The following is a 13,710-nucleotide window of genomic DNA, read 5'->3' as shown; positions in this document are numbered from 1 at the left end:
AGTTAATAATAATTATTAATAATTATAATAATAAACAATTATTATTATTGATGTTATTATTATATAAAAATATTTAAACTAAATATAATTGTATTTATAGCTACAATAATTATTAATTCTATGACTATTATTATTATTATCATCGGTAAACTATTAAAATAAGTATAAATAATAATAATTGTAGCAATAGTTATAGAATAATTATATTAAACTACTATTATTGTTCTTTTCACAAATATATAAATATATATTATAAAGCAGAATCACTTAGTCTCAGGTTTATGTGGTTTATTATTTGCACTAGGCCATAAAATCAATGTCCTTTCCATGAATTGTGCTGCATTGATTTCATTATTGACATAGTGATTTGTCTTTTTCCTCCAGGCCAAACTCGCCCTGCAGAATGACTTGGTGAAGCCCATTTCACCAGCTTTCCTCTCCACAACCTTCTGCCCCACCACAGTCCAGTCCATCTCCCTCCACGCTCGTCCCAACACCTCCATCTTCCAGACGGCCTCACTTCCGCACTCTTTTCTCCGCGCCGCTCCGGGACCCATCCGACCCACCACGGGCTCAATCTTATTTGCTCCTTACTGAGCGAGCACCCACATCAGAGCAGTTGTTTCTCGAACTATGCCACACTACGGATGTATGCCGAAGCACAGATCTTGAAACAGTGGTGTATTTATTAAAACTTCATCCTCAACTGTCCTCACCGTCACAAAACCCAGGAAGGATGTCGTCTTTGTGAGGGCTTTTGCATTTGAAACACTAAATATAAACGGAAAAAAAAAGTGTTGAACTGCTTCCTGAAAGACTTGAATTGTCACGGTCTTCCTTTTCAACTCAACCAACCAACCAACCAATTCCAGACGAGCACATGTCTTGAGGCGCCGTCGGAAACAATCCCAAATCTTACCGTAAGACAGTACGTGTTCAGTCAACGACTTGATGTTGTCAGGGAGCCTGTGATGCAGTTTTTGGCCCGTGTGCTGTCTTGTATCGTGTAGTTCAATAAGCTCAATCACCAGAACTTCAGTGCCGTCCACTCTTTCCATTTTAACTCTAAACACAGCATTTTTCTACACATGTGTTCAGGTTCCTCTTTTCATCATCATATAAGTAGATTCAACCTGTTTTCATCATGAAACAAACTCTCTTTTGTGTAATAGGAAAACCGTGGGCCTTTCATCTCTCTGTGATATCCTTAAAAGTCAGGAGACTATAATCATCTTCTGCTCTCTGATGATGCAATAATGTATAGATCAATAAATATTGATATTCTCCATAGTGTATTTAAATGGTTAGTTCACCCAGATAGCAAATTTATGTAATTAATAACTTACCCTCATGTTGTTTCAAACCCGTTAGACCTCCGTTTATCTTTGGAACACAGTTTAAGATATTTTAGATTTAGTCCGAGAGCTCTCAGTCCCTCCATTGAAGCTGTGTGTACAGTATACTGTCCATGTCCAGAAAGGTAAGAAAAACATCATCAAAGTAGTCCATGTGACATCAGAGGGTCAGTTAGAATTTTTTGAAGCGTCGAAAATACATTTTGGTCCAAAAATAGCAAAAACGACAACTTTATTCAGCATTGTCTTCTCTTCCGTGTCTGTTGTGAGAGAGAGTTTAAATCAAAGCAGTCTGGAAATCCGGTTCGTGAACTAATCATTCAGTTCACCAAATCGAACTGAATCGTTTCAAACGGTTCGCATTTCTAATACGCATTAATCCACAAATGACTAAAGCTGTTAACTTTTTAAATGTGGCTGACACTCCCTCTGAGTTCAAACAAACCAATATCCCGGAGTAATGCATGCACACAAACAGTAACGTTACACTGACTGAACTGCTGTGAAGAGAGAACTGAAGATGAACACCGAGCCGAGCCAGATAACGAACAAAACATTGACTCATTCACGAGTCAAGAACCGTTTCTGTCAGACGCATCCGATTCGTGAACCGAGGAGCTGATGATACTGCGCATGTGTGATTCAGCGTGAAGCAGACCGACTCACAGGGCGTCTGAACTGAACTGATTCTTTTGGTGATTGATTCTGAACTGATTCTGTGCTAGTGTTATGAGCGCGGGTAAACCGAAGGCTTGAATCAAGGGCAATCATCGCAAATGACGCCATTATACGTCGAGCGCAAAAGAACCGGTGAACCGTTTTCTTCAACCGGTTTATTGAATCGAACTGTCTGAAAGAACTACTGTTGATCCGAAAACCGATGCAACCGGTTCTTCACTCGTAAACGAGTCAGTCTTTTGTTCGTTATCTGGCTCGGCTCGGTGTTCATCTTCAGTTCTCTCTTCACAGCAGTTCAGTCAGTGTAACGTTACTGTTTGAGTGCATGCATTACTCCGGGATATTGGTTTCTTTGAACTCAGAGAGAGTGTCAGTCACATTAAAAAAGTTAACAGCTTAAGTCATTTGTGGATTAATGCGTATTAGAGATGCGAACCATTTAAAACGATTCAGTTCGATTTGGTGAACTGAATGATTCGTTCACGAACCGGATATCCAGACTGCTTTGATTTGAACTCTCTCTCACAACAGACACGGAAGAGAAGACAATGCTGAATAAAGTTGTCGTTTTTGCTATTTTTGGACCAAAATGTATTTTCGATGCTTCAAAAAATTCTAACTGACCCTCTGATGTCACATGGACTACTTTGATGATGTTTTTCTTACCTTTCTGGACATGGACAGTATACCGTACACACAGCTTCAATGGAGGGACTGAGAGCTCTCGGACTAAATCTAAAATATCTTAAACTGTGTTCCAAAGATAAACAGAGGTCTTACGGGTTTGAAACAACATCAGGCTAAGTTATTAATTACATAAATTTGCTATCTGGGTGAACTAACCCTTTAATGTTTACCTGCCAGTTTGCAATAGTAATTGTATTTTATGAGCTGAAGGAGGCACTAAGAGAACTGGGTATTTGGTACATTATTTTTAGAGATCATTTCCATTCACTGAGAAATCTTTTTTTGGCTTTGGAATTTCATCGTCCATAGTATAAATGTCTCTATGTATGAGAGTCTGTACATAAAGATACTACATTTTCAATAAAATAATATATTTCAGTGATTTCTTCATGAAGTTATACTGTATATTACTTTTCATGAATCATTATTGCTCATATGTTTAGTGAAGTGAATCCATATTTATTTTCAGATACTTTTTAATGGTTGTTTCTACTGTTCATTTTTCTTTGACTTCATTTATTTGCGCAGGAGATTTGTTGGATAAATTATATTAAAACCAGTTTAGTGTCGTGTGATTTGATTAATACTCTATTCATTATTTCCCATAGTCCCTAGTCTTTTTCATCTCCTTGATGAATGACTCATTTGAATCTTGTTTGCTAATATAAATAACATGTTTGAACAATACAATTAATGAATCTTCAAATGTAGTCATCAACTTAATTCACCATATACTTGATTATACATGTGTGTGTATATATATGAACTTATTTTAATTGAATTCTAGTTTTTTTATAATTTTATTATTAATTATATTTTGTCTTTGGTTATTTAATTTTTAAGCCTTTATTTCCCAATCAAAGTGACTTCAGACTTTTGCACCCCAATGTACATAGAGTATATATTTTGATAATATTTGTGTAGTCAATGCCAAACACAGTGTGCCATTACTATTTATTTGTTTTGCCATTTTGACTTACCACCTCACTATTTCTTCCATATTGTAACTTCATTTGTCATGATAATTTGCCTGTGATTATTTATGCAATGACAGTTGCAATAAGACACAGATCAGGACTTCAGGATGCTGATTGCTGATATAATGGGACTGCTCTTCACCTCTGCTTTTCATTAGGATTGTGACAGTAATACTGGCTGACAGATGTCCAGCTCAGTGCAAGCAGCTTAGAGACGCTCAACTTCAACTGACCTGTAGCAATGTCACCCTTGGCATTAATAAAATGATGCTGGTGCATTCCATGTACAGTACTTTTAGAGAGGTAAGTCAGAGGATATATTTCAGGATGGCTAAAAGAAAACCAGTCTCAGTTGACCGGGGAGGGAAATTAACCATTTCTCTGGGTTAAATTTCACCAAAAGTGGGTGAAAAAAAAATCATTTAAAAATACATTCCTGTGTTTTATTAACATTTGATACGTTTAATTACATTCTGTTGTAAGCATATTGGTTATGAGTTTGATGCTTCAGCAACGTATAGTGACCTGTAGCTGTCAGATTCACCATCTCAGAGGTGAATATTGTTGATTATGGAGCTACGACATCATTTTGATGAAAAATAAATACTAGCCAGTAAAGATTTGTACAGTCTAGAGACAAGCTAATTATAAATGATCTATTGTGAATTAAATATATTTTGCATTATTAACAGTCCTGTAAAGCCTGCCTGTTTTGAGACTAAATTTAAAGAGAAAAAATGGCCAAAAAGATTAACTTCTAATAGCTTTTAGCGTACGGTACAGCAGACTAAAATGCATATAAGTTGTTACTTTATATCTCCCAATTATAGATATTAAAATGCTGAGTTTTGTGTAAATAATGACTGAGATGTACAGCTAAACCTTAGATTTTTACGAAGACGAGAAAAAAAAAGTAACTATAGTCAAGTTTACCAAAGTTACATTAGTTCAGTAAGTGTTAGTCTTGAAATATTATTAACAATATACAAGTAATTCTTACATTTACTTAAAAATAAGTGTGTAAAGATGTCACAGCAAAAAGACACCTCCACTGAAGGAGCATGTATTTACAATTACATTAAATTGACAAAAAAGTATAAACTATCAATCAGACGATATAATGCATGTAGTCGATTGTGCACAAGAGTGTATCTGCAATGTTTTGATCATTTAGAGGCGTTACAATTTTGCTTTATAGGGTTAAGTTCATTCAGTTTTATATAATTGTTCACAAAGATAATTCCTACATAAAAGCCCTGAAAATCAATTCTGGAGTGTAAATATTAATGTCTGTCGTTGACTTTATCAGTAATGTATTTAGGTTGTGTATTCTGTGCTGTAACTTTGATGCCCCAGGAAAGTGCACAGATGAATCCCAACAGCAAAGTAGAGTCATTTTGAGAAGAATTGGCTCTGTGTGGAGCAGGTGATTGGTAGGCTCCCATCTCATCAATTCTACAATAGCTTTTTGCCTTTTTAGCTTTTTTTATTCTGACTACAGGCAGAAAGGTAAGAGCGGCTGCTGATCCAAAAAGAGGGTTTGCTGAAAAGATTAAAGATTCTCCAGATGTTTCATCTGCAGTAAAGTCCTACATCCAAAAACATATTTGCTTGTTAGATAAAGACGTTAAACAGAATTTACATGATGTTCTCCAATGACTCATACAGCGCTTTTGATGCAGCAGCCAGATCATTTTAAGTGCCCCAATTATTCGTGACATTTTCTCATTTTTAAAGAGTGTTTTGTGTCAAAGTCGTTGGGTCCAGGTTGAGCTGTAACCAAATCTTGGTAAACAAGACTATGAAAGTGTAGGATAGATTGTGTTAGATGATTGCGTAGTTACATGTACTATACTTGTGTCTATTTATAGGTTCTGTAATCAGCATAAAAAAAGAACAGAAATTATTGTCAGAGGATATTGCTGGCTACAGCGGCCTTTTCACTCCAGCCTTATCCGAGAATACATAAAAGAACTGCTGGCAGCGAACTAATGTAATATAATACGTGGCCACTAATGCTGGCTGATTGTAAATCCTTTTGAGTGACAGTGGGGGTCTATCTGAGCAGCTAGTGTGTGTCCAGCTCATGCTTTGGTCTTTTGTGTTTAAACTGGACTGAGACTCCATTTGTGTCAAGTATAAATCAGCCATAGAGATCCTTGCATGGAGACCACATTGTACCTTGGAGGCTGAATCTGTGAAAAAGTGCAGTTTTGTCACTCCTCAAATAGAAGGGCAGCTAATTCTCACTGTTTGCTCAGAATTTCATTAAGAACTGAAATTATTTGTCTTCGACAGAAACCAGCGAGGGAGGTATTTGCAATCTCCTGTGACCTTCTTTGACATATTTGGTAAATGTTATTATTCAGAGGTAATTTAATGCCTTTAAATATCATTTTAGTATCAAATGTGTCTTTTAATATCCTTCCAGGTGCAAAAGCGGACACAATGAGTCAATTATTGACATACAGAAAGCATACAGAGCTTAAAAACTTTGGATAAATCTTTTGGTCTTTGGAGAATCTTATGAGAAACGTTTGGGTTAAAATTATTTGAAATCTTTAACTTTAAATTGCAAACATTCACTGTTAAAAAATATCATAAAGAAATTTACGGTAAAAAAAAAACTATCAACAACTTGTAAAAGTTTTACAGACTGAACTTCAATTTACAGTTAAACACAGTGTATTTCATTAACTGAAATAATGTTAATGTACCAAGTTACTACAATTTTAATTTTATGCTGACAACCACCTTAAAGCACAGCTGGTAATCAGAAAGACACATGATTAAAGTTCATTACAAGTAGCTTTTTTACAAGCTGAGACAAATACTAAAATATATAACATTCCCGGTGTCACACACAAAAATACAAAATGCCACCATAGCAACATGACACTAAAATAACAGTAAAAATAACTAAAACTAAAATAACAAAATAACAGTAAACATTATTTCAACAACATATGATGTAACATAAAACCTGGAAAAAAAACAAAACTATATAAACAGTGAAAAACTACAAATGTGAACTGTCACACAGAGAAATGTAAATTATGTAGATTTTGAGATGGCGTTCTTTTTCACTTAAAGGTACAGGTTGTAGGACCTGCCACCTAGAGGGCGCACTACCAAAACAATAGCGTTGTTTGATGACGCTAAGAAGGAGCATGGAATGATGGGATTTGTTGTCTTCTACCCAACCGCTGATGGCCATCAATCAGACGGAAAGATAAATCATGTTCAATGATTTGCGCGAGTAGATTAACGTTACATACAAAGTCAATGCAAAGACACGATCAGACGATGGATCAGACGATGGATCAGACGATGGATCAGACTATGGATCAGACTATGGATCAGACTATGGATCAGACGCGTCCTCGCGTGGGTCTAGAGACGTGATGCCCCGTGTTTGGCGTATATGCCCCATAATACTAATCTTGTTGATCGTTATAATAGCATACGTTTTCTGTAAAGATACGAATCAAAGCAACTCACCTGTCGAGTAAAACACAAGTGAGATCAGCATCTCTTTCTAGTTGAAGTGTGTCGCGAAACTACTTCCGCATTTGTCCACGACACTGTTGTCATGTGGTTTCTAAGTCAGTAAAGGCGGTAACTAACGTCATCGACAGGCGACTGCCCCGTGTCACTTTTTAGAATGGGAATTTTCTCATGATTTACAAGTAGTTGAAAACATTAGAGATATTGTTAGTAATCAGCTGGACAAAATATATAACACTAGCCTAGTGGTTTTTGGATATTTTACTGCAAATATCTTACAAATTTTACCTTTAAAAACTACACTGAACAGCATTTTACTGTAAAATGACTCTGAAATGTACCATTAGGTCTATTACAGTTATTCCACTGTAAAAAGTACGGCAATTCCATTCCATTTTACTGTAGCAATTTTACTGTCTTTTACATTTTTATAATTGTATATTAAGTATCATTATATTATGTTGGTATCAAAGCAAAGGTGAACACACACGCATGTGAGAAGACTAAGGACTTTTTCTCAGGAACATCATCTGTAGTCCTGTTCCAAATGGCACCCTAAACCCTCGCAGTCTTCCTCTCAGAGTCCACACTTCTGTGACATAATGCTACTTCCATAAAATAATTAATTTCATAAGCTGATTTCATACTAACAATTCCCCTTTGCTCACAAGCACACAACTTGAAATTGTCTGTATTCAGCTTTTCTCTGATAAGCACTCTCGAAATCCTTGTGTGCCAGCATGTTAACTAACTAAAGTACACTGACTATAAGGCTGTTAGTGTAAATCAAGCTCACTGTCACTTACTGAAGCAAGACACTTTGACATTTTCACAAGGGCTCTTTACTAATAAACATCAGTCAGCTCTGCTTCAGATCACACCATAAAAGCAATAAAGCTTATAAGATGGTGTAAATGTGTTTATAAAATGTATTTTCTTGATGGGTCACGTGTGAATCAAGTTTTTTCCAATGCTACAAACCAGCTAGTGTTCCAATACTGACCATTTCCAACTTTCCCCACAGCTTTATGCATGTGAGTTAATACATTCCTCATAAATCAAGTCATTTCTCATGCAAAGTAAATGAAATTACTCACAATAGCTTGCTTCTTGTCATTAAGTCTTTAATGTAATTAATTTTGCTTGGTAAGACTGATCAATGGTTTTCATTATAAAATGACCTATAATTTAGTGGCAACCAACAAAATTACATTACATTTCATCTTAAAGTCCCATCAGACCATCTATGTACAAGGATGAATTGATTTCATTCAGACTTCTTTGCGAATTTTCCATTTATTTGTGTAAATTAGATTAGAGAGCCTCATGGGCATGCTGGAAAGTCATAAAGGTTGAAGTTTACATTCTATTCAACATTATTAAATAAAAGTGTTAAAAACAAATGATTTGTCATCTGCATACACAACATAAGGTAAGTAAATTCTTGGTAATCATCTGGATAACAACCAAGTGTAGAGATTTTCCACTCAGTGCCAATTTAGATTCTTATAAATAAAACAAGACTGTAAATAAAATGTTTAAAAGAAATGGAATTAATAACAAACAGGCAGATAAACTATAAAAATGTGATTATTTTAACTGAGCTGGCTTTTTTTTTTGACTCATTAACCTGTAAGGTGGGGCTTCCGCTTGTCTATCAAAAATGAGATTGACCCTTGTAAGTGGAATGTGTTCCTACAACTGCTATAGCAGGCTTATGTTTAGAAATTGCATTCTCAAATCCCAGGTATGAAATGAATTTTTTTTTTTTTTGCTATCTATTAGCATGTTAATTCACAGCTGACTGAAAATAAACAAAAATGTGCTACTGATGTACTTTTATGGCCATTTGAAGTGGCCAGGATCCTGTCAGACATAGGCTCGAGTGCGCCCTCTGTTGACTGCTTTTAGTCTGTTGTTATTTAGGTAAGTGTTTCAAACCTCCTTCAAATTTTACTGAGAAACTTACAATAACTACAAAAGAAGATAGATAGATAGATAGATAGATAGATAGATAGATAGATAGATAGATAGATAGATAGATAGATAGATAGATAGATAGATAGATAGATAGATAGATAGATAGATAGATAGATAGATAGATAGATAGATAGATCCGTCTCAAGACTGCGTTGACCGCACAACATTTCACCGCCATCCCATTCAGCCGCAGCAGCTTTAATTGACCAACAACTTTATTTCGCCAAATCATTGAAATTCAAGCCAACAAATTGTACTTATCAAATGCACCAGTGGCCAAACAACCTGTTCAAAGCTGACTTCTAAAATACAACTGTCCAGTCATGACTCGTGACGGAAAATTCTCCGGTCGACTTGAAAAGTTTCCAAATATATCCAGGCGTGACATATTCCCAAAGATTTGGATCAGCTTGTTTGTGGTAATTATGAAAATACATGTTTTTTAGAACAGCAGCGAAAATTGCAAGTTTATAAAAAATAAAAAACGTATCCTTGTATTAAAACGTGAGAAAAGAGACATTTCGAAACATCAAAATGTGTCCTATTTACCCATGATAATTAGTGCAGCTTTCAGTGGGAGGGCTGACTGAAGTTATTAATAAATAAACATGGATGAATTAGAGAAAGTATATTAAAGTATATTAAAAGGAAATATTAATATGCAATAAGCTGCGAATTTGTGCGAGAACTGAATGCCTATATGCGCGCTCCGAGTGGAACACGAACAAGCGGTCAAATTCACGCAACCAGTCTCCGTGACGTCAAAATATTTCTAAAGTTCTAAATATTCGTTAACATTCCCCGGTTTTCCCGCGGAATTGGGTTACATTTTATTTAAAATATCTTACTCAGGACAGTAGCCTACTAAAAAAATATATTATGCATTTAGTATGATCTCTGTTATTTTGTTAAAATAATTCACATTTTCACAGATTCATCAAGGGGTTCCCAAACTTTTGCATGTTACTGTATATATAGTGGAAAACCAAAAATTAAAAGAAAGAAATTAAATAAATAAAGGCTCTGGTCAAAAAAGGTTCCTGGCCACTGGTGTAAGGAAAGGATTCATCTTTGCACAGGTGTCAAGCCAGAACAGTTTCCAATTTACAGTGACTCAATGAGCAAACAGAGACATCTAGTGGCATCTTTCTACGCCTTTTTAAACCTCAATAATTAGGCTACTCTGAGCTAATATTATTACCATAGCAACTGAATCTATCCATGTTCTTCTATTTATGGAACCCACACAACATAGGATGTGTGTCCACTTATCCAAATTTTCCTTTCATGCATCTTCAGGGGAATTTTAATGAGTCTGTCATCAGTTAAAGCATGATATTTATGTCATTGTTACTTTGTTCTATTACATTATGTTTATTAATACTCTTTATTGACACTAGTATTCAGTGCAAATAAGCATATTTCCCAAATTCACCACAAAATAATTTACAAATATCTCTTACATTACAGTTTACAATTGACAACATCATGTTTTCATCTTAAGCCAAAATTGTTGAGAAGTGCAAGTGTCAAGTCTATTCTTATTGTGGCATTTAGCAAAAGGGTTTTTTGACTGCTTGTCAGTCCCACTAACTGATTATCATGAAGATAGAAGACAGAGGGTAATGAACAGCGTGTGATTGTGACTGAAGGGAAAGTCAGCTATCATCTGTGTAGAGTGGCAATATATAGCAATACCACAATATACCAAAATATTTTTAAACTTTGAATTGAGCAGGAATTATATATATATATATATATATATATATATATATATATATATATATATATATATATATATATATATATATATATATATATATATATTAGCTAAGAAAACGTTAATATGCATAAATGGCTTGTATAAAAACTGTGTACATATTCTAAAGAATGGGGTTTACACTTTGCATGCCCTGACATTTGTGCTTTTTTCAGTTTCTTATAAATATCTAAATGGGTAAAGTCTAATCTCACTGTAATCAGCATAAACTGGGCTATAATAATATTTGAAATGCATGTATGTACATGATTGTGTTTTTGAGAAAAAAAATATTATGCGTGGTTAGTGAAAAACGAAAAATGTTGAATAAGGCAAAAAAAACACTTGAATAGGCCTAAGGCAAAAAAACACATAAAGAACAATGGTTCCCGGATTTTTGAGAGCTTGTAGCCTAGAATTTTTCTTTCTAAATTATTTGAAAATCATCTTGTTTACTCACTCACAGAAAACAATATATTGATTTAAATTTTCTAAGACACTTTTTGTTGGTAAAAGTCATATGGTAAAAAAAAACATATTATTTTCCACATAATGTACATTATTGTTTCCCCTCAATGCCCCGTTTTTCTGAAAGGCGTTGATTTTTACAAAGCTCATTGTTCTGAAAAGTGTGCTCTAATTGGCCAGCTATCCGCATTGTGATTGGCTTAATTCCTCAAGCATGTGACGGAAATGTTACACCTCTTACCATACTGTGATGCCATCACCCAGCATTACCAGACAAAAACATTAAACCCCATTAAAAATGAGGCATTTGTTTCATCCAGTGGGGACATAATTGATTATAATGACTTATACTGTCTTTTTACACATTGCGTTGCATAACGCACCGCTTAAACATAAAACTATGTGTGTATTTGAGATCGGCGATACAACAAACAACAAGCGCTAGACTACTCTATACTGCTTAAAACTTGCATTTGAATCATCAGTGTTCGTCCACGGTGAAAGCTAATCCGGCGATCCACAGCGCCAAGTTGATTCATTTCATCATCGACCAGCACGGATCAGCTCTAGGCATGACCAGGCAGATATCATCTTCTTTTGGAAAGCCGAACAATGTAGTTTCACTTTCACAATGAAACACACAAAGTCTGCACAACATGGCGGTGGCGGCAACAGCTAGAATAAAAGTTACACCTTCTTTCATTGCATGAACATTTGGGTGGCGTTATGCAAATCTTCCCACATTGTGACGTAGACATGTGGGGGCGTGTTAGAATGAGGCGTTTAGGGGGTTGTGGCTGACTTAACTTTTATAAAGAATATTTCTTTGGATTCGAGACTTAAGTCTTTTCAACTTTACAGATTTTCTTTATGCGCCAAAGAGCTTGTAACACCCCAAAGAGAAAGGAAAAATTGTAATCCCATATGACCGTTTTAAATGGCAATATTTTACTTCAAGAACAGATACCTGTAGTATTGGCTACAGAAAAGATATTAAACATTCACAAATATTCTAATTCTATTCTTAAAAAAAATCTACCTTTCTAATCTTTTTGCATTCTATTTTCTTTTCATTTATTATACAATTATAAAAAAAGACCTTTAACAATAGCTTGCTCTATTCTTTTTCTATTCTTTCTGTTTTCTTTTTATTTATTATATTATTTAAAAGCCCTTGCTACGTGTACTGCGTTTAAGCTAACTGAGACTTGTTATAGCACTTATATACAGGGGCGTAGCAAGCTTTTCAAAAGTGCGGGGGGTGGATGCGGTTTGTTTATAAACAATAAAACCGATGAATACAGTGACAGAGGGGTACGAAATGCAGGGCTTAAAGTTCTCCGGCACTGTGCCGGATTTTCGGCTTGCAGCGTTTGGCTGGGAAAAAAATCATCCTACATTTAAAAAAAAAAAAAATCAGAAAAGGGGAGAAAAAAATGCCCACACAAAGCTTTTTCTCTGGTGATAAAGTGAAGTGACATACAGCCAAGTATGTTGAACCATACTCAGAATTCGTGCTCTGCATTTAACCCATCCAAAGTGCACACACACAGAGCAGTGAACACACACACACACACTGTGAAAACAAACCCGGAGCAAGGCGCCCGGGGGAGCAGTTGGGGGTTCGGTGCCTTGCTCAAGAGCACCTAAGTCATGGTGTTGAGGGTGGAGAGTGTACTGTACATGCACTCCCCCCACCCACAATTCCTGCCGGCCCGAGACTCGAACTCACAACCCTTCAATCGGGAGTCCGACTCTCTAACCATTAGTCCACGACAACAGGTATGCAATGTCATCATTTCTCACTTTTTTCTCCTCAACAGGTAACGTTACAATCAAACACAACAGGTGAGTATCCACAAAAGTATTCAGCTAATCAACAAACAATGCTCAAAATATCAAAATCAGTTGCACTGGCAATGAATCCATAAATACACTGCTTAACAATGGCAGTTTGCCTCCCCTCCTCGTCAATTCCCTGCCTTCTTCATCACAGTTATGTTATACATTGCATGCCACATAACATTACATAATCGAATTTAGCTAGCTGCTGAACAATATCCCAATAATAGCAATTAGCATTAGTCTAAAAAAACGAAATATAATACCGAAAACACTCGACATGTCAACAAAACGATAACAGAACATCTTCCCAAACACACATCAAGCTTATTTAAAAACCTCGAAAGCATAAACACTCATTCAAAGTACCTGGAAAAGGGAGATGTAAATAACCATAACCATAAGTTCCCGCCTCCTCAGCACGAGCTGACCGATAACACCCCAAGAGAGGCGGGAC

At 35.7% G+C, this 13,710-nt stretch overlaps 1 protein-coding gene across 2 annotated transcripts in view; it reads left to right on the top strand.

The window, feature by feature from the left end:
* The window catches only part of LOC132153152 (zinc finger protein 385B-like), a 129,004-nt gene extending 127,720 nt beyond the window's left edge, over window positions 1–1,284 (top strand). For both annotated transcript variants that reach the window (XM_059562456.1, XM_059562455.1), the window contains exon 9: window positions 385–1,284. In XM_059562456.1, the coding sequence (XP_059418439.1) occupies window positions 385–597 (213 nt within the window). In that variant the 3' untranslated portion in view covers window positions 598–1,284. The remainder of the gene's footprint in view (window positions 1–384) is intronic.
* Window positions 1,285–13,710: the final 12,426 nt, after the last annotated feature.

The sequence above is a fragment of the Carassius carassius genome, chromosome 11, assembly GCF_963082965.1.
Source record: "Carassius carassius chromosome 11, fCarCar2.1, whole genome shotgun sequence".
Classification (NCBI taxonomy): domain Eukaryota; kingdom Metazoa; phylum Chordata; class Actinopteri; order Cypriniformes; family Cyprinidae; genus Carassius; species Carassius carassius.
Note: the sequence above shows the minus strand (reverse complement) of the source record. Positions and strands in the feature narration are given on the sequence as shown.